General features: G+C 33.8%; 1 protein-coding gene across 3 annotated transcripts in view; it reads right to left on the bottom strand.

Moving 5' to 3' along the window:
* Nucleotides 1–27,742, bottom strand: part of LOC143250802 (uncharacterized) — a 61,483-nt gene that overhangs the window by 5,145 nt on the left and 28,596 nt on the right. For all 3 annotated transcript variants that reach the window (XM_076501816.1, XM_076501817.1, XM_076501818.1), the window contains 3 exons: nt 21,964–22,096; nt 2,166–2,225; nt 57–230 (listed from right to left, as the gene is read on the bottom strand). In XM_076501816.1, coding sequence (XP_076357931.1) covers nt 57–230; nt 2,166–2,225; nt 21,964–22,096 — 367 coding nt within the window. The remainder of the gene's footprint in view (nt 1–56; nt 231–2,165; nt 2,226–21,963; nt 22,097–27,742) is intronic.

Below are 27,742 nucleotides of genomic sequence, written 5' to 3'. Positions count from 1 at the left end.
ATCTTTAAATCTTATTAGTTGTGTTTAAAACAAAACTTACTACAAAGACTCCTCACCTGATAATTTGGTATTTATGTTAGAACTAACAACTTGGTAGCCAGAACTGGGTAGAATTAAAGTGGGTCGGAAAGAAACTGGTTGATGTGGAGTGGTTTGCAACATGACAGGAAGTTCAACTAAAGCTGGATTACTCCCATTTGACCAATAAAGCTCATTAGCCAAAGGTGTCACTAAGAAAACAAACAAAAACAGATCTTAGTTGTTTGTGAATAAAAGAGCTCTATCTGCAGGTAGATAAAATATGGTACTTTACTTATATACTTATATTTTCAATTATACATTTTTAGCCAGCAGTACACAGTTGCTGATTAGGAGGCTTAGCTATAACTGAAAAACAAAAGGACTTGAGAGATTTAAATAGGAGATGTGTAATGTGATTAAACATATCATTGTTGCAATAATATTAGTTTTAATTACAAAGTAATAATGAGCTTTCAAAACAACCTTGAAAAACAATAATAAAGAAACAATCATATACGCATATAAACATTATACTTGGTTTGTTTTGATGAGTTTCAAGAAAAGCTGAGCCTCATCAGTAGCTACAACCCTTGAAGAAGGGTTGTTCATTCACAAGATATCTGAGGAATCTGTGTTATATATTTGTAAACAGCTTGTTTCTCAGATGTTGAAATATGTGTGTAAATATTATGCTCAACATACTGTTTTGTACTGGAATTTAAATTTCAAAAAATAAAAATATATCTTATTTTAAATCTACTTTCAATTTTCAAATATAATTTCAAAAATTACTCACTTGATGTGCTAATATGGATATTGGAATAATGCTTATTCCACAAGATCTAAATGTATGGAATTTATTATAATACTTTAGTGTTCCAGATGCAGGATTTTGGCTATATTAAGATATATATCAAATTAAATTGGCCTTTTGGTTCAATATTCATATTTTAGATAAAAAATAACAGCATCAGTTTAAAAAACTTGACCATCTACCAGTGTTAAATCAATGTAATTAGAAGAAGATACCATATTTTATTGTCATTTCATAGTATATTTAAAGGAAGAGTATTATATATGCAGAGACAACCTTCAAGCACCATCATATTCTAGATAAAAACTGTCAAAATTATTATATCAACATACAAATGCTTAATACCAATACAACATCTCTACCTACTTATGTGGGTGAAATTTAAGTGAAAAACATGAAAAATTTTATCAAGAAAAAAAAAGAGTAACAGTAAAAAAAATAAAATTATAATAAAACATAATGTCCTAAATACAGATGAGAACTGTTTTAGTATTTAACATAAAGTTAGTACATTTAATCATTACTAAGTTAAATTCACAGCAGATTTCTTTATCAACTTGAGAATCTACCCAATAAATTATTGTAACAGAGTAAAACAATACCCAAGTAAACAAAATGGTTTAAAGAAGTGACAAAATATGTTGATACTCCAATAAATTAATTTCATATTCAAAACTTTAAATATATGATTCATCTCTGTTACTTAAAATATTTCAAACACTTTTTGTGTTTGTTTCTTCCATGGTAAAACAGTTTAAGGTAATTTAAACATAAGAGACTTGCACTGTATCATCAATCTTGACGGGTGACCCAGAACTTGCATAGCTTCAAACTGCACTACTTACATACACTTTGTCAATTAACATAATCTAGTATGTTTCACTTTACAATCTTAAAACAAGCGTAAGATACAAATCATAAGCAAAAAAACCAAGCTAGACAGAAAAACAGTTTTAAACTCTCTTTTGCAACAAAAAAACAAATTTTTGTACACTCACTCACCTCAAGTAAATTACCCTGGTGCGTGCGTTCATCTGAGTAAATTACCCTGGTGCACTCACTCACCTGAGTAAATTACCCTAAATTACACTCACTGGTTCGTACACTCACTCACCTGAAGTAAATTACCCTGGTTCGTACAGTCACTCACCTGAAGTAAATTACCCTGGTACGTACAGTCACTCACCTGAAGTAAATTACCCTGGTACGTACACTCACTCACCTGAAGTAAATTACCCTCGTACTTACACTCACTCACCTGAAGTAAATTACCCTCGTACTTACACTCACTCACCTGAAGTAAATTACCCTCATACATACACTCACTCACCTGAAGTAAATTCCCCTTGTATATGCTCATTTTCTTCAGTTTCATAACTGCATTCAAGTTCTAAAATTTAAAGAACAACAAAAAGTAGAATATTTCACTTGAACAGGAAAAGCTACAATAGAAAGTTTTTTCCCTGTCACTATAATTGAATTTTACAAAGAGCTTATTCTGGATAAAACAAATCCAGAAATTCAACATCTAAACTGCTGCTATCAAGTCTATATCACACCATTTTCTTCCTAAGTTCAATCCTATTCATGCAGTCCACTTCTGTTTCCTCAATATGTTGATTTCATGAGGAAGTTTATTTCAGTGGATGAATTTATCCTCAGGAATGAACCTTGAACAATGAGACTACTATGCTAACTGTATGCAAATTTACAATTTCTAAAACCACTAAGTACACTAAAAAGCCTTATACTTTTTACACTTTACCAAAATAGCAAAAGACAACAGTTTGTTTAGCTTTGAGAAGAAATACATGTTTTCATTTTAATTTGAAGAGCTCAAGTATTCTTTAAAAACTTTATGTTCAGCTCAAGTTGTATGGGTTGTAAAAGCAATTTTACATAAATTATATTCACAGGAGTAAACAGAAAAAGCCAAAGTGAGCAGGGTTTCTTTAAAATGCAGTTTAAATGTTCATGGTAGGTATAATATGTTCATATTGCTTCATAAACTAATTACAAGTATATATCTTTCACAAAAGTTATAATCTTGATGTTTGTATAGAGGTTTTAAGGCACCAATTTTTGAACATTTTAATATATTCTGTTCAGTGTGAATTGAGGATCATCACGTGGAAAAACTTGGAACTTAACACTAAGATAAAAATAGCTGTTCAATATTTGGTTTGCAATTAAGTGCAAAGCTACGCAATAAGCTATCTGTGCTCTGCCCATCAAGGCATTAAAGCCCAGTTTCTAGCATTGTATGTACATAGACATACCACTGTGCTATTGGGAAACTGTTCAATATTAGTAATAAATTATTAGCTAAAAGGGCCCTAAAAACATAGCTATCTATCTAAATGCAAAACCAGGAATTACCTGAATAAATAAGTAATGTGGTTCTTAATAAGTTTTAGATGAATCATATACCACTTATATGAGACACACCAGTGAAGCCTAGGATGAAATAACTTCTCTAATAATTTTCATTATTATTACAATACGAAGGTACGAATACAATTAGAGAGAAAACAAATACCTGTAAAATTAATTATACAACAAAATGTTAGTTGGTTATTTAATTCAGTGTTTTATGGCACAAAGCAGCTAGGCTATCTGCACCATACATCTGGTAAAAAGTTAAAATTAAAGCAAATTTAGTAAAATTCATAAAAGGAAATTAAGGTAAAACAATGCAACATTTAATTTTTGAATTAAAAACATAAATATAATTAAATCCAATGTTTACATCTAGTCTACAATGTTAAAAGAAAAACTACAGTAATGCAAGTAGTAAAGGACTTCCTGTAGCATAACTCTAATAATCATAACTCACCAGGAAGACTAACAGGTAAGTTCAAAACCATTGTCAGTCACCTGAAGTTGGCCTTTATAGTCCTGATTCCAAGTTATTTGACATTATGGCTATTTTCATAAAGTAAAGTAATAAAAGTTTTAAAAGATGTTTCGAGTTATTTAATGTTACAGCCATTTCCTAATTTCAAATCGAACTAGATGGAGTTTCATTCTTAAAAGGAGATCACATTAAAGAAGGTCTAATGTATGAATTAAAAAACTTAAGTGGCATTAAAAAGATTAATGGCCTTTAAAAAACTAAAAATATTTCCAAGGTGGACAGTGTCACTATCACCAATAACACTGCCTAATGTTATGAACAAACCTTGGGACAGAACATGTTTAAAATGGTGCTGTCATTGAGAGTCATAATGATGGCAAGAAAGTAAAATGTGGCTCATTGTGACCTGAGTGTTACACAGACTATACACTGGTGCATCAGTTCCGGATAAAAGAAAATGATGAGTTAAAAAACTGTGACCAATGCGTAGTCTAGTTAGAACAACTTCCTCTTTCCGATCCTTACGAAAGCAAGACAGCCAAAGTCCAATATAGGGTTTTATTTGGAAAAGCTTGTTTTCACATTGCTCACTTCAAGTCGACTGCCAGCAGGCACAGAGCCGAGCCTTGAATACAGGACCATAGTTCATGTATGGAAAAGGAACAGTGGTGACAGTGCCAGAGCAGATAGATCTAGCTGCAGTGTCGGCGAGCTTGTTCCCGTGAATACCAATGTGGCCTGGTATCCAAAAAAACTCGATAGAAGTAAATGTTAAAGAGAAATGGGCCAGTCCATTTTGAATATCGGTGAGAACACGGTGTGAACTAACGTAAATCGATTCTAGGGCCAGTAGAGAACAAAACGAGTCAGTATAAATAGTGCAGTTTGAGTACTACTTAGCTTCTACCTGATCCAGGGCAAGAGAAATGGCATAAAGTTCAGCAATGGACACAGAAGCTGTAGAGGGAGTTCTGCATGCAACCACCGAACCACAACAAACCATGGAAGAGCACTTCCATTCCTATTTATACAGATGGTTTGAAAGATGTTCAGCAAATAGCAGAAAGTATTTCCAATCGGGAGTGTCTGCTTTTCTCAAATGACTTAAAGATAGGTCACATTTGAGGACTGTAAGAAGCCATAGTGGGATGGGCTGACCAGTGGATGCAGCAATGCTATCCAAGGACAGACCTAATTCATCCAACTGGGCATGGATACAAAGGCCAAAAGGAGCAATGGCAGATCGTCTGTTCTAAAAAAGTATGGCCCACCGAGGAAGGAAAACACAACCCCAGGTGGGATGCTTTGGTAAGGAACAAAGTTTCAAAGCATATAGAAAAGACAGTTGCAAATGGCAGATGTGCAAAGAAAGTGCATGAGACTTTATGTATAAGCTCTGAACTGGGGAAGTGTGGAAAGTCCCAGTGCAGAGCAGAAGTCCTTGATGATGAATGGGATCCAACATCTTTAAGGCCAAGGATCTGGCAGAGCCACAGACCAGTGATCCATAGTCGAGTTTTAATCAAATAAGAATGCAATATATCTTTAACATAGAAAATTGATCCACTTCCCAAGTGGTGGAAGAGAGGACACAGAGGATGTTCAGTGCTCTTATACATTTGACCAGTAGCTGCTTGATGTATGGTATAAAGGTCACCTTATGGTTAAAGATAAGCCCCAAGAACTTTGTCTCAGGGACCACAGGCAGCACAACTTCACCGATACAGAGTTCAGGATCACCACGAATACCCCGTTGACAGCAAAAGTGCATGCAAATGGTTTTGCTGTAGCTGCTGCTCAACATACCTCATGTTCGACAACTGACGTGAGATGTGAAAGTCGTCTACATAGAGCTCATTTGCAACAGTGAGAAGGAGTTGTTCAGTGATGGTATTAATTTTATACTGAAAAGTGTGACACTCAAAACACAACCCTAAGGGACTCCAAGTTCCTGTAGAAAAGAATGGGTAAGTGTCAAACCCACATAAACTTGAAATCTCCTGTCCATTAAAAAATGTTTAATAAAAATGGGCAAATGAACACATAACCCATATATATATGGGATCTCGCAAAATGCCAAACCTCCATATTGTATCATAAGCCTTTTCAATGTCAAAGAATATTGATACAAAATGTTGTTGTTTGAGAAAGGCTTCTCTGATTGACGTTTCAAGTCAAATCAGGTGGTCCACAGTGGAGCGCTGTCATCAGAACCCACACTGGGTGGGTGAGAGGAGGTTGTTTGATTCGAGGAACCAAACAGGATGAACATTAACCATCCTCTCTAAGGTCTTACAGAGACAGTTCATCAAAGCAACTGGATGGTAGTTTGAAGGAATCTTGGAATCCTTCCCAGGCTTAGAGAAAGGTGAAACAATAGCCTAGTGCCAGACATCAGGTAAAACAGATCTGGTTAAAAACAATCAGAAGAATAGCAAGAGAAGCAAGAGGTAGATAGCACAACATTTCATAGTATACATCATCAGGTCCAACTGATGTACTGCCAGACTAATGAAGGGCCAGTTTGAGTTTCACCAGCATAAAGGGTGGACTATAGTCATAGAAACAATCAGCTTGAAAGGAAAGAGGTGGTCGCTCTACCTGAGTCTTGATGACTAAGAAGGTGGAGGAACAAGCAGAAATGCTAGATACCCAGCAAAAGCTTTTACCTAGAGTATTGGTGATGCTCCAGATATCAGCTACTTCCTGGCCATCAGAGAGCAAGATCGAGAGGGGGACAGAATTATATTGCCCACTGACCTTTTAAATGTTGTCCCATATGACTTTGGAACTGGTGGTAGAAGATATGCTGGTTGTGAACTTATAACAAGATTCCTTCTGGCTTTGACATTTTACCCACCAAGCATGTGCATGAGCCTGCAGGAAAGCAATGCAGTTCAAGATATCCCACGCCCATTTTTGAGCCTTCCATGCCATGTGGCAGGCAGGATTCCACCAGAGACGAGGATATAGTGGAAAACGTGTTGAGGTTTTAGGAATACATTGAGCAGCTGCTTGTATAATACAGTCAGTTACTGCTGCCACACAGTCAATGGCATGATTGAGTTCTGTGGGAGCAGTGAAAAAGGGCCAGTTTATGTGATCCAGCTTCCACCAGGGCACGCAGATTGGGTGGCATCGACCACAGCCAGTCTCTCTCAAAATTATAGGAAAATTATCACTGTCTCGTGAATTATTGTCAACCCTCCATGAAAAATGGGAGAATAATGAAGGAGAGCAAATTGAGAGATCAACAGCAGTAAAGGACTGACTAGGTGCATGAAAATAAGTAAAAAGACCACTATTGAAAAGAGAAAGGTTGTGATCAGAGAGCATATGCTCTACAGAGTGACCCCTCCTATCAATATCAGCACTTTCTCAGAGGGGATGATGTCTATTAAAGTTTCCCAGCATTAAAAAGGGAGACAAAACTGTTCAATGAGAGCATCAAGGTCTGATTGATCATATGTCTCTCCAGGTGACAGGTAAAGAGAACAAGCAGTGATGGTATTACCCAAGGAAACATGGATGGCTACTGCCTCCAAGGGTGTGTTGAGTGACAAAGACAGGGTGGGCACATGCTGATCAATCAAGAGTGCCACCCCTCCATGCATTCGTCCATCACGCAGCCTGTCATTTATGTACAAAGAAAGCCACCAAAAGGTGACTGTATTAGCAGACTTCAGAAATGTTTCCTATAAGGAAAGATATGAGATGGTAGGAAGCAATCAGTGTTTTGATGTCATCCAGATTAGAAAGTAAACCTCGACAGTTCCATTGTATCAAGGTGGACATTTTTATTTATGTGTAGGCAAACTGGGTGGAGAACCCTTCTGTTTACAACCATGTCTTTTTTCCTTACTTTCCTTATTCAAGGGAGGTATACTGACCTCCATGGATCCTGTCCTGGGTCAATTGGGCAGGTCTTTGCTGTTGAAAGGAGATTCCAGTGACTGAGGACGTGAACAAATGATCGTTTTGCATCTTGGGGTGGGAGAAGAAGATGTATCCGAGGAAATTCCTACACCCGGAACCAAAGGAAGTGGATCTTGGGATTTATTGGGATGTATGTAAGGGAGAGATATGGGTGTTGAAGTTGATTCATCAACCTTCTTAATCATGGAGGTCAAAAGATTTTTCATTTGTTTTGAAAATAATTCTTTTGAAGGCACAGAGAGATCTGTCTATAGTGCCATTGTAGTTGTGGAACGAAGTGCAGCAGTATACGTCGAAGATGAAGTGGTGGGCAGCAACTTTTGAGCCTCAGGAAAAGTAATGTTATGAATTGTTTTCAAATGCTGCACCTGTAAGGTCAACTGCAGGAGATGCATGTGTGAATGCTCTAGAGGAACAAGGCATTCCAGGGAAGCCAGAGTCCCTAAAAGCAAATTAGCTTCTCACACAGGATGAAAAAGACAAGCAAGAACTTTGGTGATCAAGCACTTCATAACTCATGGGGAAAGAGGGGAAAGATTGAGTTCAGCTGAGAAGGTAGTTGAAGAAGATACTCATATGTAACAAATACTGAAGGAGCATGAGAAAAGGCTCAAATATCTTGATGAGTCATCCCAACCAAGCCTCCTGTAGAAAAAGAGAGGGATGACTGAAAGATTCTCATGAATTGGTTGAAGACATAAGAAGACAATGCTATGCTGAAAGGAAGAGTATATAACTGGAAGATGAGATTCTAATGGGCAAATGCCAGAAACCATTTGGAACAATTGTCAACCTTAGTCATCCACAAACCAGGTGAAAAGGGCTACCAAAGAGAAAGGACATTTTCCATCCAAAAATGTGTAATGACCAGAAAATGACTAGGAAATAAGAAGTCAGCTTCAAGACACCAATCTCTCACCATCTTGGGAACCACAAAGATATGAGACTAAAAAAACTGGAGAATGATAGGATATACTCTTGAGGCATGCTTGGCCAAGAGATCCAATACTTCCTCCTTGATACACTGGAAACAGAAAGGATTGGAGAGAGAAGAAAAGGAAATGGGAAGAGGATAGAGAGAAGTGGACAGACATACCACAGATGAAAAATGGAAAAACCCATCTGTCAGCAAGAAACTGTGACCCAAGTGTAGCAAACTAAGGAGAACAGGTGCCCACAAGTCCCTAAACAACAGGAAAGTCCTTTACAAAATGTGTGATGAAACTGATAGTAGGCAATGTGAGGGATGGGTACAAGGTATAGAAGGTAGAGCATGAAGGTGATGGACACAATCAAGGAACAAGAGGTGGATAGCAAGGTTGTAAAATGTGAGAAACCAGAGAGGATAATGAAGGCTTGTCAGTCCACCTATGTCCAGGCCAAAGATGTCAGGGTGAAGAAATGTAATCTGACAAAGGTCATACAGATAGGAAGCAGATTGAGATACATTAGTAGAGAGTATATCCTTATCTAATAAATCCCAATAGCAGTGGAATTAAATAGGCACAGATAATGCAAAAAGGAAGTGTTACGGACCATAGTAGTAGAAACTAGGAAAAGAACTTCCCCTAAAAATTCATCTGGAGAATAAAGTTTCTTAGATAGAAATTTGTTAAGAAAAAGACAAGGATATGAAAACTGAGCATTAAAGAGTGAAACATGAGACAGGAGACATGCTCCCTAAGCAAAAGATAGAGATTCCAAAGACTGGGAGCAAGAAAGAGAAAGTAAAAATCACTATGAGTTAGGATATAAAAATCAGAAAGCCAAGAAGAATAAAACATATGGTAGCAGCTACAAAGTTGTTCGAGTAGGAAGAAAATATGAGCACAAATGTCAAATAATTGCAAGAATTAGGGTAATAGGGCAAAGAATATGAAGACTCATAAAACATGGGTGAAAGAAAAAGAACAAAACATACCTGTGAGATCCAATCCTGAAAGTGTTGAAGGCTGAGGGCTTTCCTTGACTATTGGGGAGGCGTTCAAATTCAAAACAGTGTGAAAGGAATATTAGAACAGAAAACGTAACATGCATAACAGACCCCACAAGAACTTGCACAATAGCTGTAATGTCCCCTTTAGTCAATGACCCCCCAGATGTTACAGTGGAGACAGGAGTTGTTTGAGTACTATCATCACACAGAGGACAAAGTTAAAATCACTGTCACTTGAAAGTGTATTATAATAAATCCACAAAGACAAAAGCCAGAAATGAAAGTCCCAGTAATGAATGCAAATCTCACAATATTGAAGCCAGAAGAAATTTGATAACATCTGTTCAACACAGTGCCAAGTAAAAGAATGATGTTATACTGCACCTGGAAGTTGTGTCACTCTCCTGCTGATGAAGGGCTTTTGTCACATTATGAAGTCATCATGCATCATTGCAATTTATGTTAAACAAATGAATTTAGGGGAGGAATTACCTCTAAGCCAGTAACATACAAATCTCACAGACAGTCATGAGAAAGACAGCACTTTATATGCAGAGGTTAATTATCTATGAATACAAAATTCTATTTAATTTAAAACTGAAAATTAATCATGTTAAATAAATAACAGTATGTCACAAAATATTACCAGTGTATCAGTACCTTAAACCAGAGTTCATTATGATACTCAATATATTCAGTATCACAGCCATACTGCATGTGTCTTTTTTACCTCAGAGAAATAGATACATGAGAAGAAAATCAAAGGAGTAAGATTAAAAGTTAAAACCCTGTTTCACTGTGTATCGTTTGTTTTATCTGTTTGATTTTTCCTTGGTTTAAGTCACTGTTACTAATATATCTGTACCACACTGCAGTTCATTATAAAAAAAGAAAAATTGCTAATCAGGATAGCCAATTTCGATGCTAATAAAAAAGAAAGAACTTGAAAACAACAGGCTTTACTTCCACAATTTTTCCACAGATGAAATGCTAATGTATTCAAAAAACAACCAACACTACTCAGTTATTCAGAAATAGCATATATTGATATACTGTTGTGAAGACTGACTACTAAATCTTTGATTCGTATTTTCAATGTACATTTAAAATGATTTTACAAATTACAGTTCAGTAATGAAACTTTGACTTGAAATTAGTTATCAAAATAAACAGACAAATACACAATTCCCTAAAATATTTTCACTCCTAATAAAAAATCTAACCACACCATATTAATAACACACTGAGAGTCTGGCCCTTTCTGATCTTTATTTATCACCTTTCAAAGCTTCAATATAATGTGAATAAAGGTCAACCTTTTATAATTAGGTCCGCTAATTCAATGACCAAGTTTGTTTGCCAATTCATCATAATATCACATGACCATTAAGAAATCTGATGACAGTATCTGATATCTGAATTGTTAAAATCTGCTATATTATACGGGTGTGTATGTAGACATACATATCAGGATTTGGATAAAATCAAAGTAACATTTTTAATTTTGCCCAAAAAAATAACTAATGAAATTGTATATAAAAAAAAGATTCAACACATGTATTATAAACATAAAAACTGTATTTATATTTTCACTTAAACTCAACATCAATGAATTTCCCTTATGCAGAGAAGGGAAAAAAATCAGTGATCTTCATGTAGTTACTTCAATTACAACACCAGGCCCCATACAAACAATGGAATATTACACTTAATATACATAAAAGTTGTAATGGTGTTATCTTTTGTGAAAAAACAGGGTACTGCAGAGATGCCAACTATTTCAAATGACTGAGCGTAATGATTGTAGACAAAGCCCTTTCACAGTTTTAGTCCTTTTAGATTTGCCAGAAACAAGACAATCTGGTGAACAGGGCCTCTTTTTTTCTATCTTGTGAACGATCACATTGGTGTTTCTATGCTGCTTAAAAACGAGAAATACCCATCTACACGAACGCTGATTGGCTGACAAGCACTGATGACGTAACTATGGATTTTCCAACGTACCCAGTATGGAGAAGCACTGCACTCAAACTACTGGTAGATGTCAGAGATACAAATATTTTTTATTATTTCAAGCACAAACATGATTATCGCAAGTAGTCATTTGGACTATGTCTTTTATTTATTGTCAAAATTTATTTGTATCTCTGGGAGAACAATTTATTACTTTATTATATAGACCTATATAATATATAATAATTTGGGAGTTGCAACAAGTTGTAATATTTGTCTGTATGAACGTATAATCATAACGTATACACCAAAATCGTAATGATTACGCTCAAATCGTAATGGTTGGCATCTCTGCTACTGTGAAACCAAAGAAATATCTTAACATATGTAACCTTAAAACCTTTTTTCCATTAATTTAATATATATTGTATTAATAAGAGGTTATGAGTAAATTCTTTAGCTTGTGAACTTAATATTTTTCAATTTTCAAAAATCAATATTTCTTGGATACTTTTAAGGAAACTTAATATTCTGAATTTTAACTTAAAAAATACCCAAATAAATTACTGTTCAACATCCATCATATAATTCTTGTAATAAATACACATGTTTAAAAACAAATAAGATACCCTGCACATACATACCACTTAATAACATTCACAAGTGGCTTGCTATTTCTCAAGTTTTAATATAATAAGGTTAAAAACATACTAAAAATACCAAATCAACAATTAAAAAAAAGCTTTACAGGATATAAGTATGGAAGTAAAAATGAAGACCAAAATGTTCACCAATTTTAATGAAGAAATTCTGTTCCAGACATAATATGACAGATTAATTTAGGAAGATTATAATCTGTGTCCATACTTTATCATTCTAACAATCTCAACAAAAAACATTTAACAAAACTTCCATTTTATCAATGAATAATTGTTGAATTTTGTTCAAAGCTACCTGAGTGATATTTACATTCTTTATTTAAAGGTTATAGACTAGAAGGAAGGCAGTTAGTCAACTATACCAACTGCTTTTTTACCAACAAAAAGTGGAGTTACCATCACATTAAACACCCAGAAAGCTGAAGGGACTAGAATAATTGGTGATGGGATTTGAACTCACCGCTCAGAGATTGCAAGTACCCTAATTACCAGGCTATGCCAGGTCTCAATGGTGTATTAACAACAATTATACAAATTATGCTTCCTAAAAAGAAGCTTGATATGTCACTGATCACTTTGTCTAAAATCACACATAAGTGGCCAGTATATGTGTAAAAACGGCTCGTTTGCGTTGAGAAAATATTTTACATAGAAGAGGGAACAACAATGACCAAAGAAGGTCGAAACGTTGTTCGCTCTTCTATGTAAAATATTTTCTCAACCCAAATGAGCCGTTTTTGCATATATATTTCTCTACAAGTGGGTTTTCTCGACATCACTGATTAAGTGGCCAGTATATTTTTCACATAACTCACAAATTCAACAGTTTTCTTTAAGTTTTTAATTAACAAACAATTTTTAAACATGCATTTATTATAATTTACCTTAAAATGCAATAACCAACTATCAACCTTATTAAAGATGTTTTAATAGTAGTATCACAATCACATTCACCAATAAACTATTCAGTGGTCTGATAATATAAAAATTAAAGTTTCAATGTGTAAGGACATATCAATAAAAGTTCCTTACAGTTATTAAAATTTACAAAGAAAATTCCAAATGAACATTTTCAGAACATGGCACCAACTTTACAAAAACTGTTCTTAGAGTATTTATTGAACATGTACAAAATAAAATGTAAAACTCCAAATATTAAAATATATATATATACATACACAAAGAATCTATCAAAATATTCATAATTTAAAAATGTGGTTTTATGGTATAAGGTTCTGTCATTTTAGTCTGTAGCAGAATACATACTGGATTTATTGGATTAAGTGGAACACAGTTTCCTATCAGTCAAACTTACCATAACCTTTAGCAGCTTAAAACTAATGCAACTTGAAAGGAGGCCAAGTGAGTGCTATTCAGATCAGACTTTTTCTATTGAAAGAAATATATGAAAAACATATATACAAAAAGTAAAACTTCAGTAGGTTTCATGAAAGAACAATGTACCATCAAACCACTCAAAAATTAAAATATATATATATATATACTTGGTATTTTCTAGGAAAACATCTATTGAACCATTCAAACATAATGAATGCTTATTGTCAAATGTTTAAAAAAACAATATAAAAAATGAAACACAGAAGTCAATAATGTAATATTATATCAAAAGCCTACCAACTTTGCAAGGACAGTAGGCACAATGCCTGTGGCCTCACCAAACACTAGGATTAGCTCAGCCTTTACACCTGGATATTAAGGGGGAAAAAAGAATTTTATCAAGTTGACATATTATGTTGCTCAATGACTGAAGGATGGATGTACATGAAATATTCAAATTCATACAAGAAGTTTAACAGGAGTGTTTTTTGTCAATCAAAACCATAAAACAAAATAGTCATATAATCTTAATAAGCTCCACAGCTTTACATGGTAAAGCTTTTCTCTTTATGAAAATGCACTTCAAAGCACTCACACAGTAATTCAAATCTGATATACAGTGAAGTCCGTATATTAAATTTTAATTAAATCAAACCACAAGCAGACTGATAAAGATTTCTTGAATAATTTCAAAGTAGTAAAATTCAGTTTAACAACTTAATACTTCTTATGATGTTACTGTAACTTCATGGTTAAATACTTCTCATGCTAAAGACCGTAAACCTCTTATTAATAATTATGCAAGATTAAACATAACTATATATATATATATCTGTGCATGCAAAATTAATCTCCAAATTACCACACATCACATAACACTTTCTAATCCATTTAATCAGAATATTCATTCAAGAGTCACACATAAAAAAATATAAAACCAAAACCACCTTACTATCTTCTCTGGATTTATATTTATTATAAAAATATGAAACCAATCTTTTAATACAAAAAAATACTTCACCATAAAAATTTATGTTTATATGAGACGTTTTTGATCAAAAAAATTAAATTGATGTACAAATTAACTTTCTGAAAGTTCGATTTTATTACCCAAATCAACTTTAAAATACATGAAATTTTGATTTAGAGACCAATCAGAAAGTTACTGTGTCATGCACATAGGGAAGTGAACAAAAAAAACGTGTGTTGTTCTTCATTTTCTTTCAATAATATTTAGTCAACATTATCCATGGTTTATATGTCACTGAAATCAGTTGATAAATCCTAGCAATGAAAAATATACTGAGAATAAAAAAAGAAAGAAACTAATACAGGGAAAAGTTTGTCAACATAATGTTAATTCTCATGTTTTTATGCAAAGAAATTTCACTTACTATTACATTTAAAATTCATGGTACAAACAGGTGTTACACCAAATATTGCAGATGTGAAAATAGGTAACTTTCAATGAAAATCAAAATGGATAGCTAAAGCTCTCATATCTTGTTAAATCTTAAGGCAAAATTTATTTTATTCTTTTACAAGTCTTGACAGATATCTTCACTGCAATTTTTTTAAGTTATAATTTTTAAGCAGCCCATGAAAATAAATCAGGCATAGCACATTGGCATACTGTTGCAAACATAATGCACTTTTTTACCAAAATAATGAAAACACTGGTCTTACAATACACACAAGGTAATTTTGGCTAACTTTAACACTGGTGTTTCAACATTTCGCCTAGAAAATCCATCCTTCATTTTGTTTAAGATGCATACATTTCACACACAGTCTAACTTGAAGTTTATATCAAAGAAAATTTTGGGGGCAGAAAAATGTTAATGTTAAGCAAGCAACTAAAAAAACAAAACTAATTCTTATAATACAGCAGTTTAAATGTACTTATTAGTCAAAATACCTTCTAAACCAAAAATGTGAATAAGCAGCTTTAAGATAAAATTTACTTCATATTCTTTCAGATCAAAGAAACTAAATATTATAAAATCTACAACAAAAGTTAATATTTTCATATACTTTAAATATATTTCAAATAGGTACTTATCTCCCCTCACTTAACAACTTCTATCATTTAATGATGCCCTCTATATGCACACTTTTTTTTACTCAATTCTAGCCTTGAAACTCTCACATACCCCTTGTTCAACATGGCTGTACCACATCTTTGAATTTAAATAAGCATAGAGCAATCATCCACCAACAGAAGAGCAACACGCTTTCCTGGTGAAGGTTACTCCCTCCACACTATTTAGCCTAATCTTCTCTTCAAGATTAGGCACAAAAGAAACACCAGAAGTGGTGATGAAGGGCAGGAAATGTGAGAGGAGGTAAGTACCTATCAGAAATACACTTTCAGTGTAGGAAAGTATTACCTTTCAATAAAGTATCTTACTTCACATCATATCAAAAATCCCACAGTGAAGAGATGAAAGGACAGATGCATAAGTTACATAGACAAGCACTCTTCAGAAAGTGTCCAAAGAATGCCTGTGGAATGCAACCTCTGTTGAGAGAGGACTACACCTGTGGAAAACAGCACACCATATGTAAGTATATGGAAGTAACTGTCCCATAACTGGATAAAAATTAGTTGGAGCACATCCATTAACATACACATGTTGATTGTTCCAGCTCTTCACTCAACATAAACACCCAGGAGATGGCAGGATGGTGGGTCTTCAACCACACATACTAATGTGTGAAAAACAAAACTTCTCACAGTTTAAAATAGCTAGGGCAAGTCAGACTGTACTCAGTGGGTCAACTCCAGTCCAAAACCACAAATGTACAAATTCTCAACCAACACAAAGTACTCTGGAATCCAACATCCAAATGATGGTAGAAAGGAAAGTGCCCACTAAAATTCAAAACCTAACAGACTTCTGGTTCCTAGTCCAGCTCTATACACTAAAAGGATTTATAAGTCACTATCTACAAGTTGTATTCCAGTCAACCAGAGTACCTGTCAGTCTGTCAGTAATACTAACCCCCAAACCTTAGCTTCATGGAGTAAGTATGCTGGGGATACCGTAACCAACTAGCACATTATGTCCATGGTAAGACAAGGGCTCCTAACCAATACATGTGAGGATTTATGTTGGTTGGTCTAGCTTGAATCCAAAACCTATCATCCAGGCAATGAGAGGTTCATTGGCATATATTGAAGCAAAGTAACTGGGCTACCTGCTCCAAACAACTGGAAAAAAGAAAAGTAAAAATAAAGTAATTGTAATAAGTAAAGATTAATCAAGGTAAAACTTCAAAAAGCAGGTAAAAAACTTAAATAGAATTAAAACATCCAACTCTCCTTAAAAATTTAAAAACACGAGTAAGGTGGACAGCATCACCATCACCAGTGATACTGTCCAGTGTCAAGGGCAAACTACTCATGGAAAAAACATGCCTAAAATGGTAGTGTCATTCCGAGTCATAATGATAGCACAACAGTAAAGTGTGGGCTATAGTGACTTGAGTGTCACAAAGGCCACACACTGGTATCTCAAACCCAGAAAAAAGAAAATGATTAGTTAAAAAACTGTGACCAATGCATAGCCTTGTCAGGACAACATTCTCTGGAAAAGCTTGCTATCACATTACTCACTCCAAGTCCACTGTTAACTGCTGCAAAGCCAAGTCTTAAATACCAGACCATGATCCATATATAGGACAGGCACAGCAATAACAGCTCCAGAACATACAGAGCTAATTAGCTGTAGTGTCAGCGAGCTTGTTCCTGCAAATACCAATGTGGCCTGGTATCCAGAAAAACTAGACAGAAACAGAAGATAAAGAAAAATGGGCCAGTTGGCTTTGAATATCAACCAAAATAGGTTGACAACTAATGTGAAGCTAATCCAGGACCAGTAAAGAGCTAAGACAGTCAGTATAAATCTTACACTTCATGTACTGCCATAGTTTCTACATGATCCAGGGCAAGAGAAATGGTATACAACTTGGCAATGAACCAAGAAACTGTGTACAACCACTGAACCACAACAAATCATGGCAGAGCCCACCGAGGTACCTGATTTAGAACCATCAGTATAAATGGGAATGGAAGGATAGTTTGAAAGATGTTTGGCAAATCAAAGATGGTACTTCCAATTGGGAGTATATGCCTTCTTTAGATGACTCAAAGAAAGGTCACAACTGGGGATGATAATGAGCCATGCTGGGATGGACTGACTTGTAGAGACAGTAATGTCATCTAATGACAAACCCAATTCAGCCAACTGCACCTGGATAAGAAGACCAAAAGGAACAATGGCAGACCATCTATCCTAAAAAACCATGGCCCACTGAGGAAGGAAGACACAACCCCAGCTAGGATGCTGTGGTAAGAATCAAAGTTTCGATGTATACAGTAAAGACAGTTGCAAACAACAAAGGTGTAGAGGAGGCTCATGAGACTCAGTGTACAAACTCTAGACTGGAGAAGTGTGGAAAGCCCCCATGCAGAACCAAAGCCATCTTCAAGGCTGAAGTCCTGGCAGAACCATAGACCAGAGACCCACACTTCAGTTTGGATCAAACAAGGACACAATAGTTCTTTAGCACAGAATGTCAATCCACTCCCCAAGAGGTGAAAGAGAGGACATGGAGGGTGTTCAGACCTTTTGTACACTTGACACACAGATGCCTAATATGTGGAATCAAGTGGAAAACAAAACAGAAATACCTGATGTACAAGGAAAGCTTTCATCAAGAGCACTGGTGATGCTCTGGGCATCAGCAACTTTCTGGCCATCAGAGAGCATGATCACAAGGGGAAGAGAAATATACTGCCAACTGACCTTTCAAATCTTGTCCCATATCATTTTTCAATTGGTGGCAGAATAGATGATAGTTGTGAATTTTATCCAAGATTCTTTCTGGCTTTGACATTTTACCTGTTAAGTATGGGCATGGGCCAACTGAAAAGAAATGCAGTGTGAAAGTGGTGGATACACATGAAAGGTATCCCAGACCTATTTTTTAAGCCTTCCATGCCATTTGGCAGGCAGGACTCCACCGCAAATAAGGATACTGTTGACAACATCAATTTGGGAATACACTGAGTAGCCACCTGGACAATACGGTCAGTCACTGCTGCTACACAGTCATCTATCGATGCTATACAGATAATGCCAGAATCAAGTTTAGAGAGAACAGTGAAAGAGAGCCAGTTGTTCCAGCTCAACTTTCATTGAGGAATGCAGGTCATGTAGTATCAACCACAGCTAGTCTCCCTTAAAATGACAGTAAAATGATCAATGCCCCATGGGTCCCTGTCAACCCTCTAAGAAAAGTGAAGGGGAACAAATAGAGAGATAAACAATAGTAAAAGACTGACTACATGCATAAAAATAAGTATAAGAACCAGAATTGAAAAGAGAAAGGCTGTTATCTGAGAGTATATGCTCTACAGAATGACCCCTCCCCATCAATATCAGCACCATCTCATACAGGATATGTCTATTTAAGTCCCCCAAGATTAAAAAGGGAGATGGCAACTGTTTAATGAGAGCATCAAGTTTGGATTGATCATAGGTCTCTCCAGAAGACAGATAAAGAGAAAAAACAGTGACGGTATGACAAAAGGAAACATGGATAGTGACAGCCTCCAAAGATGTACTGAGTGACAAAGAAAGGGTGGGCACACAACATTTAACCAGTAGTGCTACCCCACCATGCACTCATCCATCACACAACCTGTCATTCTGGTATTTAAAAAAAAAAAAAACTGTTTGAAGGTGACTGTGTCAACAAGTGTCAGAAACATTTTCTGTAAAGAAAGACACACAGAATGATAAAAGACAATTAAGGCTTCAGTGTTATCCAGATTTGAATGGAAACCTCAACAGTTCCACTGTATTAATGGTCTCCTCCAAAACCCTGCAGAGGATCAGTGAATAGCATTGGTGAGGAAGTGCGCAGTTGATAGATACCTAAGAACAGAGTTAATGGTCAACTGGAGTCTAGAAAATTGGGCCTGGGAAAACCTAATTAGAGAATCAGTGCTGGATCCCTGCACTTGTATAAAATATTTCAAGTGTTGTGAGTATAGAAAAGAAAGGTCTGCTTGGCAATAAGCCAAAGCAAAAATATCAAAATATCTAGAAGAATGAAACATGCTGGTTACTGCATGTAACTATGCCTGGAATTGGTAAGCATTAACTTTGATATCAAGAAAGGATAAAGGAGTACTGTGTAAAATGAAAGGTGTAGGACCATATGAGACAGGGGATAGAGACAGGATAGATAGGAAAAACCAGAACTTTTTGACAGAAAAAGTATTGAGGACCAGGCAACCCTAGCAGCATACTTATCCTGTATATACTGTTATTACTTACATATAATATAGCTACCAAGATATGTATTTGTGAAAAACATATAAATTTTATACTTTAAATTAAGGTTATATATATTACAATTAAATTACATGCACACATTTCAAAAAAGGTTTCCTATTTTAATGCTATAATTTTGAGCCTTGAAGAAAAAAGTATGTGAATGGTGGGAAAAATTATATTAGCATTAGATTAATATTCACTATCAAGTAGTTAAAATGCATACTGTAGCACAACTTCTGAAAACAAAAACAAACATTCATCAGAAGTTAAAAACACATATACTCAAATGTATGTCAATTTACGCTGTAAGGCATAATATCTGAATAAAGATGTTTCAAACAAATGAAAGTAATTGCAGCTGACTTGTATATTGAAATAATATGCCATTCAAAATTGAACTTTCAAGGCAACAACAAAACTTACTTCTTACTACTGTAGTAAAGCTAAAAATTTATGTGATTTTTTATGAAACATTTGACTGAATATGTTTGTATTTTTTTAGACTTATGCATCATCAAACCACTCAAACGTAATAAAAGCTTATAACACAAAAACAATGTTAAAAATTCAATATATTTAACAAAAACAAAATTGAAACACAGAAGTAAATACTATAATTTATATTAAAAGCCCAACAACTTTGCAAGGACAGTAGGAACAATGCCTAAGGTTTCACCTAAAACTAGAATTAACCCATCCAGTGACTAATATCCAGATATTAAGGGGAAAACAAAGAGTATCAAGTTGACATATGTTACTCAAAGGCTGAAGGATGGATAACATAAAATAATAAATTCATAATGAATTGTTGCAACAGCAGTGTTTTTGTAACTTAAGCATGTAACAGAAAATGTATTCATTTTACACAGTGAAGCTTTTGTCTTTATAAAAACACTTCAAAATGCAAACATACACAAATTAATATCCATTATATAGTGAAGTCTGGATATGAGATCTTGACTAAATCAAAAAATATACAGGATGAAATAAATACTGGTGAATACACAATAAAATATAAAGATTACATATATATTTTACAGGTTTTCCTTCTAGTGTCACCAAAGGTAAAACTGGAAGGAGAATTTGTGACACAGAAACCTCATGTTTACTTTGACTGCTGTGGAGTGCAATTTCTCCTAGTAAAGGCTCATCAACATATCTTGATCTGTCAAATCAAAGAAATACAATTAGGCCTCTTATAACAGTGATTTTCACTGTGCCTCTACATCACAGATTCTCCTTTCAATTTTGTCTTTGGTAAAACTGAAAAAAAAACTAATATATACATATATAATCATTAAATGCTTAATCTGATAAATAATGTGGAATAATGATTTAAGCATGAAATCTAACAATATTAAAATACCTAGATTGTTTTACGTTACTTTATTGGTGATTGAAAAGGACTTAAAAAACCTAATTAATAATAAAATTTAGTTTAATAGTTTAAAAAGTTTTATCATATTACCATAACTTCCCAGTAAAATATATGCATAATGTAGACCTCCACTCAATAATGACGTAAGTTTGGATATACCTTGAAAATGATGCTTTTAGCTTCTACACATGTAATATGTTTATTGTGGGATTTTTTTCAGAATGCTTTTCTAAAAGAAAAAAAGACTTCTCTCTTTTTTAGGAGACAACTGCCATATTACTCCAAAGGTCATCACACACACCACATGACCCTTTCTTCTCAGCAGGTATTACCCATTTAATCAAACAACGTATTCATCCAAGAAGCACACATGAAAATCAACTCCGTATGTTGTTATGTTTTCTGTAGACTTTGTTATTAGAAAATATGAAACCAATCTTTAAATCTTCAAAACAGAACTTAAAAGTTAATAACAATGCTTATTTCTCACCACAGTACTGAGGCTAAATTTTTGTAATATTTCTAATGAAAAACATGATTCAATATTCTTTAATTTTTCCTTTAGACATGTATTCAGCTTAACATTTTATTGATTCTGTTGTGAAAGTTAATGTAAATATTTATAATTCCAAAACTCCTTTAGAGCACTGGTGAAAATTAAGCTTGTCAGGTAAAAGCTAAATTTCAGGAAAGAGACAAGAAAATAAAGCATCTCATATACCTTTAGAATCAGGTAAATATGTGAAAAAGTGAGGATCACTTGTTTTACCACCACTTTTCACAAATACCTGCACTGTGACTGGTTCTTCAATAGATCTCAGCCTGTATGGTGGAACAGTGCATACAAGATGAGTCTATGCAAATGAAAAAATAAATAAATTTCAGTGCACATTTAGTTAGCACAATATCTTTAATTTTTTAACCTATATCAACATTCCAGGTGTGACATTACATGAACAATTCAATACAATAAGTAATATTCTTACATTTAATTCAAAATAACTGTGTTCACCTGGGGATTAAAAATAATGGTAAACAACAAGAGGATATTCAGATGGGATGGTCTTATTTACAGAGTACCAGTCTTATGAACTAGAAGTGGAAGTCATAATTCATTGAAGATGTACTAGATTTACAGCTATAATTACTTACATTTTGGAAGCTATTGCTCTATCCTTTGCATAAAATTATCTTCAGCAAAACAACTGGTTAAAAAAAACTACACACTTTACTTTTGCCAGATGAACTGAGAGACAGATTAAGTTGAACAGCAGAACATTAAAAAAAAAACAAGTTTGTAATAAATAGTAAATGTGTTTATCCCTAAATAATTGTCAGAAGTTGTTAATTAGTGCACTTGATCACTTTATGACTGAAATGTAGGGTACTCTAAAAGCATGCTATTGATTTACAGGAAGTCTATCATTACATGATCAGTCAAAACGACCAACCTTATAAGCATTTCTTACTGTAACCTTTAGCACATTTTTTGTATCTTCACAAAATTTGGCACACTTTTGGTAAACATAAGTCTTTCGTACACACAAATACAGATTTTTTAAGGAAATATATTTTTACCAAAAATTTGTACATAATATATATATATATAGTATTTCTATATAATTGTTTGTTTGTTTTTTTAATTTCACACAAAGCTACACAGTGTTATCTGAGTTACCCACTCCTAATTGAACAGTGTAAGACTAGAGGAAAGGCAGCTAGTCATCACCACCCACTGCCAACTCTTGGGCTACTCTTTTACCAATGAACAGTGGGACTGAACATCACATTATAACACCTCCATGGCTGAAAGGGCGAGCATGTTTGGTGCAACAAGGATTCAAGCCTGTGACCCTCAAATTACGAGTCAAATGCCTTAACCCACTTGGCAATGCCGGCCTCTATATAATTGTCCAAGCACAAAGTGATTTTTAATTTAAGATTAAAAGTACTTTTCTTTGCCTCAAAAATTTCAAATTTTTCAGTAAAACTTCATATTTCATCTTTTAATTTTCTGCTCTAACTTTATACAAGATTGGCCTTGTATAACACCAAAAAGAGAACTGAAATAAATCTAAATTATCCTTTAAACTGTAACCTGAAACTACATTTGTTTGTTCTAAATAGTTTTAAACTCATAACAGTATACATCTTTTTTATACTTAAATTTTATTGTCCTTTGAACCCTGTCTAACTCATTGTAAATCACCTGGTGAATGTGCAACTGATATTACACTATCAAATTATATTACGTATAAGTTACTCGTGACCATATCTCATAAAAACGTTTTATATGTTGTCCTTATTTATTTCACCTAATTTAACTTTAGCATAAAAGTTTCCTATTTCTATATTTTAGTTACTTTTATAATAAAAAATACACCAGAAAAACAAGAAATAAAGTATTTACTTGGACTGTCCTTTTTTTCTTGTTTTCTTTGCCATCAGTCATCAGTGACACTTAAACCTATTGTTTGATGCTAATGATAATACTGCACTAAATAACTTTTATCTGATTAAATAATGCATCAAAGGATGCAGAATAATAAAGTGCAAAAAACAGACAATGCCCCATAACTATTACAATATTTCTGGCTTTCTAACTATGCAACAAGAGCCATTAAAACTTCATCTAAGGCTACCAATGTGTTTCTTATGGAAATCAAGCTTGAACAGAAAGCAAATTGATAACTCTCTTTACAAAAAAACAATGTAATATAATACATCATTTGATAAATGAAAATCTTTGCCTTCTACTGGTCATAAATAATATAGTATTGAATGTCAGAAGGAACTATTGGTAATTTCTGTAATAAAGGATATGACAATGGACATTGCCAGAGAGGCCTAATTATTATTTCATAGCTTTGTAACCAAATAAAATTGATGGCTATGAATATAATGCCTTACCTAGGTGATAATTATGTTACAATGAGTATTTAATTTATGTTATATTTCCTAGAAAGGTGGTAAATCAATTAGAGAAGAAGGTATACATAGAAAGTAAATGTCACAATTGTCATATTAAGGGAAATTCTAGACTGTTTTAAATTTTGCCTTGTAAAATTAAAACCTGTATACTATTAAAAAGGGGGTTATTAGCTATGTTTTTATGCTATATTTATTGGCATACCACAAAAACAAAGTAGTTTAATTAAATTTTGAATGTAACTCACTAAAACCTCATGGCATGCAAAGAAAAAGATGCCTGTGAAGAGGTGGTCAAGGAACATAATAACATTATGAACTTTCCAAAATTAAGGAAAATGCAGGGTCAAAAACAACTGGGGAATGATCCAAACCAACACACACCCAAAATATCAACAGAAGAAAAGGAGCCAGAGTCAGCTGATTCACACGAGAATCAAAAAGAATAAAGGAAGGCACTGAAAAACATGAATCTAAATTATCTTCAAAATGTCCAAGATTATCCAAAAGTTCACCCTCAAAACCCCCAAAGATAAACACCACCAGACCAAATGTATATCTCCATCTTCCTATGAATAAGAACACAGAGAGCCTCAATTAAGAGTAACTCCTCTCACAAATTCTCAAACAATGCTAGATGTTATTGGTGAGATAGGAGAGACAAGAGATGCCTTCATACTGGATACATTAATTTGGGAACACATACAGTAAATTAACTTGCCAAAGAAACATTTTTTTGTGTGCATGCTTTACAAAAATCAAGTAGGTAGCACAAAGAATACTCAAGGTATCTCAAAAGGTCTTATTACAGAGAAATCTGTTGGTGAATACTTTGTCATGAAAAAGGGACAATATTATCTAAAGAAGATTCTAATATACAGTACCAAGATAGAGGGTGCACTGATGTAAATGGAGAGTGTCATAAGACAGATACTGTCTAGGGCAGTTAAGTAAGAAATAAAAGACTGAAGCAGTGAGAAAGAAGTCAGACCAATGCTTAGACGGGAAAAGGAAAAGAAACACGGCACTTGAGTAATAGCTGTACTAGTTGGAGGTAAGTATACTTTGGAAACAAAATTTTCTGTACTCAAAATTTTTGAAAATGAATGATTTTATCATGAGATCCTGAATAATTTTTTTTATAGTGTAATCCTAGTGTTTCCCCCATTTTTATTGACTACAAGCCATTCCAATGTGTTTATCTCAGTTTCATGAAAAACAATTTCAAGAAAATATAATTTGTAAAATAGAACATATGCTAATGTAGCAATACTGATCAGTAACAGGTTTTGAATCATGTATCTCAGTCAGAAAGAGAACATGTCATGTTACTGATACTGGAAGCATGGAATAACCCCTCAAGATTTGTTTGGCACAAACTTAAGATTGTAAAATTGTCAGCAGGACAAAAAACATAGACATTTCAGTATTTTTCTAACACCATGTTGAACAAAAACACTTTATAAATAATTAACATTACTATCCAAATATCTGCATCTCTAAATTGCCTAAAATTTGTTAATGAAAAGAAAGAGATAAAAGCAAATCCAAATAACACTATAATACAATGAACATCATAACCCTAACTCACATCCATTAAATAGCTAACTTTTTGGCATTAAAGACAGTCTATCAGCTGAAACCTGATCATGATACTTAATATTTATACAGTGATAAATGAAGACCAGGGAATTTTGAGATATTTTTGTCCCCATTATTATATATTACATATGTTATTTTCTGTTTTAAAGCAACAATTAGGACTGTAAATATAATGCCTTAACATTATTTTGTCTAATTGTATTATTAGTTTTTAATTACAAATCTAAAATGAACAAAACTCTTTAAAACTATGATGCAAACCAACAAAGTTTCCAGTTCTTTAAAAAAAGTCTTTGTTAATTCGAATTGCAGCAGCAAACTGATAAAATGGTTAAATATAATGGAAACCAGGAAATATATATTACTGCTAATGATGCATAACAATGTTAGTAGTCTCAGTGACAATACGAGTGTAAATATTTCATTTGTTGGCATGGTGAACTGTAGTGATGTACATACAAAGACATACAAACGGTCTTGCATTATTGGCAAGTTGTTTGAGGAGTTTTTAGCTAATGCCAAAGCACTGTATTTGGGAGGGAGATGCAAAGTTTTATCACTTATTATCAAACTGTTGTACAGAAAAGACTAAATGCATTTAGGAGATTATAAATGATGACTAATCTCTGTTTTTTTTCAGCAATGTGTGGCCATTTAGAATTTAAGAGTTTGTTTCATAGTACCTTCTTTGGTCAAACTGGATTTTATGACAGTTCAGATTTATAAAAAATAAAAACACATCAGCATAATAATACATAAAAAATTAAAGAATTAACAATATCTTAAAAATCCAACTAGTTTTTACAGACAAAGTTTATCATTCTGATTAATTATAGAATTAAAACCACAACATTTACACTCAGTTTGGTTAATGGTGACTTGATTGTATGAGTTATAGTTACAGGTCTAGAATGTATGTTTAAAATATTCCTTAAACTGCATTCTTTGGAAATAATTATATTGAGAAATGTTATAGATATTTGGACCTCAGATAGCTAGAACATGGCTTCTTTGATGATGAAACTTTCAAACTGCCTGGGGAAAATACCACAATACTGAAGCTGGGTGATTTCACTAATTGCCTTTGAGTAGCAATTACATTAGTGCCAATTAAACTGATCAATTAATCAAACTTTTAATTGTATAAATTATCATGAAAATAATCAATTAATCGATACGAGTGTTTTTGACCATTCCAACAATAGATAAAAATTCCAATTATAATGATATTCATGAGAATAATAAACTAATCAAAATTAGGTTTACAGGTTAATACCACTTCTATTATTCCAACTAATCAAAATATTTCTATTATATTGGTTTCTAGTTAAGCACAAAACACATAACTAGCTATCTGAGTTTTGCCACATTTTAGTGTTAAAAGGTTTTTTTTTTCTTACACTTCAAGTTTTTTCAGTTTCATTGATTTCAGTTTCGTAATTTGAAATTCTACCTGGAACTGTCACTAAATACAAACGGATGACCAATGTAAAGGCAAGTGGCAGTTGCTGTCACCTTTTTTATTTCTTGTATACACCATGCTTTGGGAATAACTGCAGTAATCAATTAACTGAATGTAACAGATTAATGATGCCAACAATTAACATATACTACCAACTTCCCAGCTTTATCCTTGACCCTTCTACAATGTCAACTATCCAAATAAAGGCTTGTATATTGAAAGCCTACTTTAAAACATAGTAAGAACCCTGACAACTAATGGATATGTAATAGGGAAGCACTCCAGTGCACCAGAATGACTGAACATTTTTATTATTAAGTATAAACATGAGAAGAGAATACATTCCTAAAACTTATAGAATGCTAAGAAATGAATTAATTAAAAATGAGTATTACAATATTTGAATGTGCTAAGAAGAAACTTTCACATTTTTATTTTTTGTTCTTAAGAGCACTTTTATAGAGGCAGGGAAGAGTACCATATGAAGATGGCTTCAGTGATAGGATTT

The sequence above is a fragment of the Tachypleus tridentatus genome, chromosome 5, assembly GCF_004210375.1.
Source record: "Tachypleus tridentatus isolate NWPU-2018 chromosome 5, ASM421037v1, whole genome shotgun sequence".
In the NCBI taxonomy this organism is placed as follows: domain Eukaryota; kingdom Metazoa; phylum Arthropoda; class Merostomata; order Xiphosura; family Limulidae; genus Tachypleus; species Tachypleus tridentatus.
Note: the sequence above shows the minus strand (reverse complement) of the source record. Positions and strands in the feature narration are given on the sequence as shown.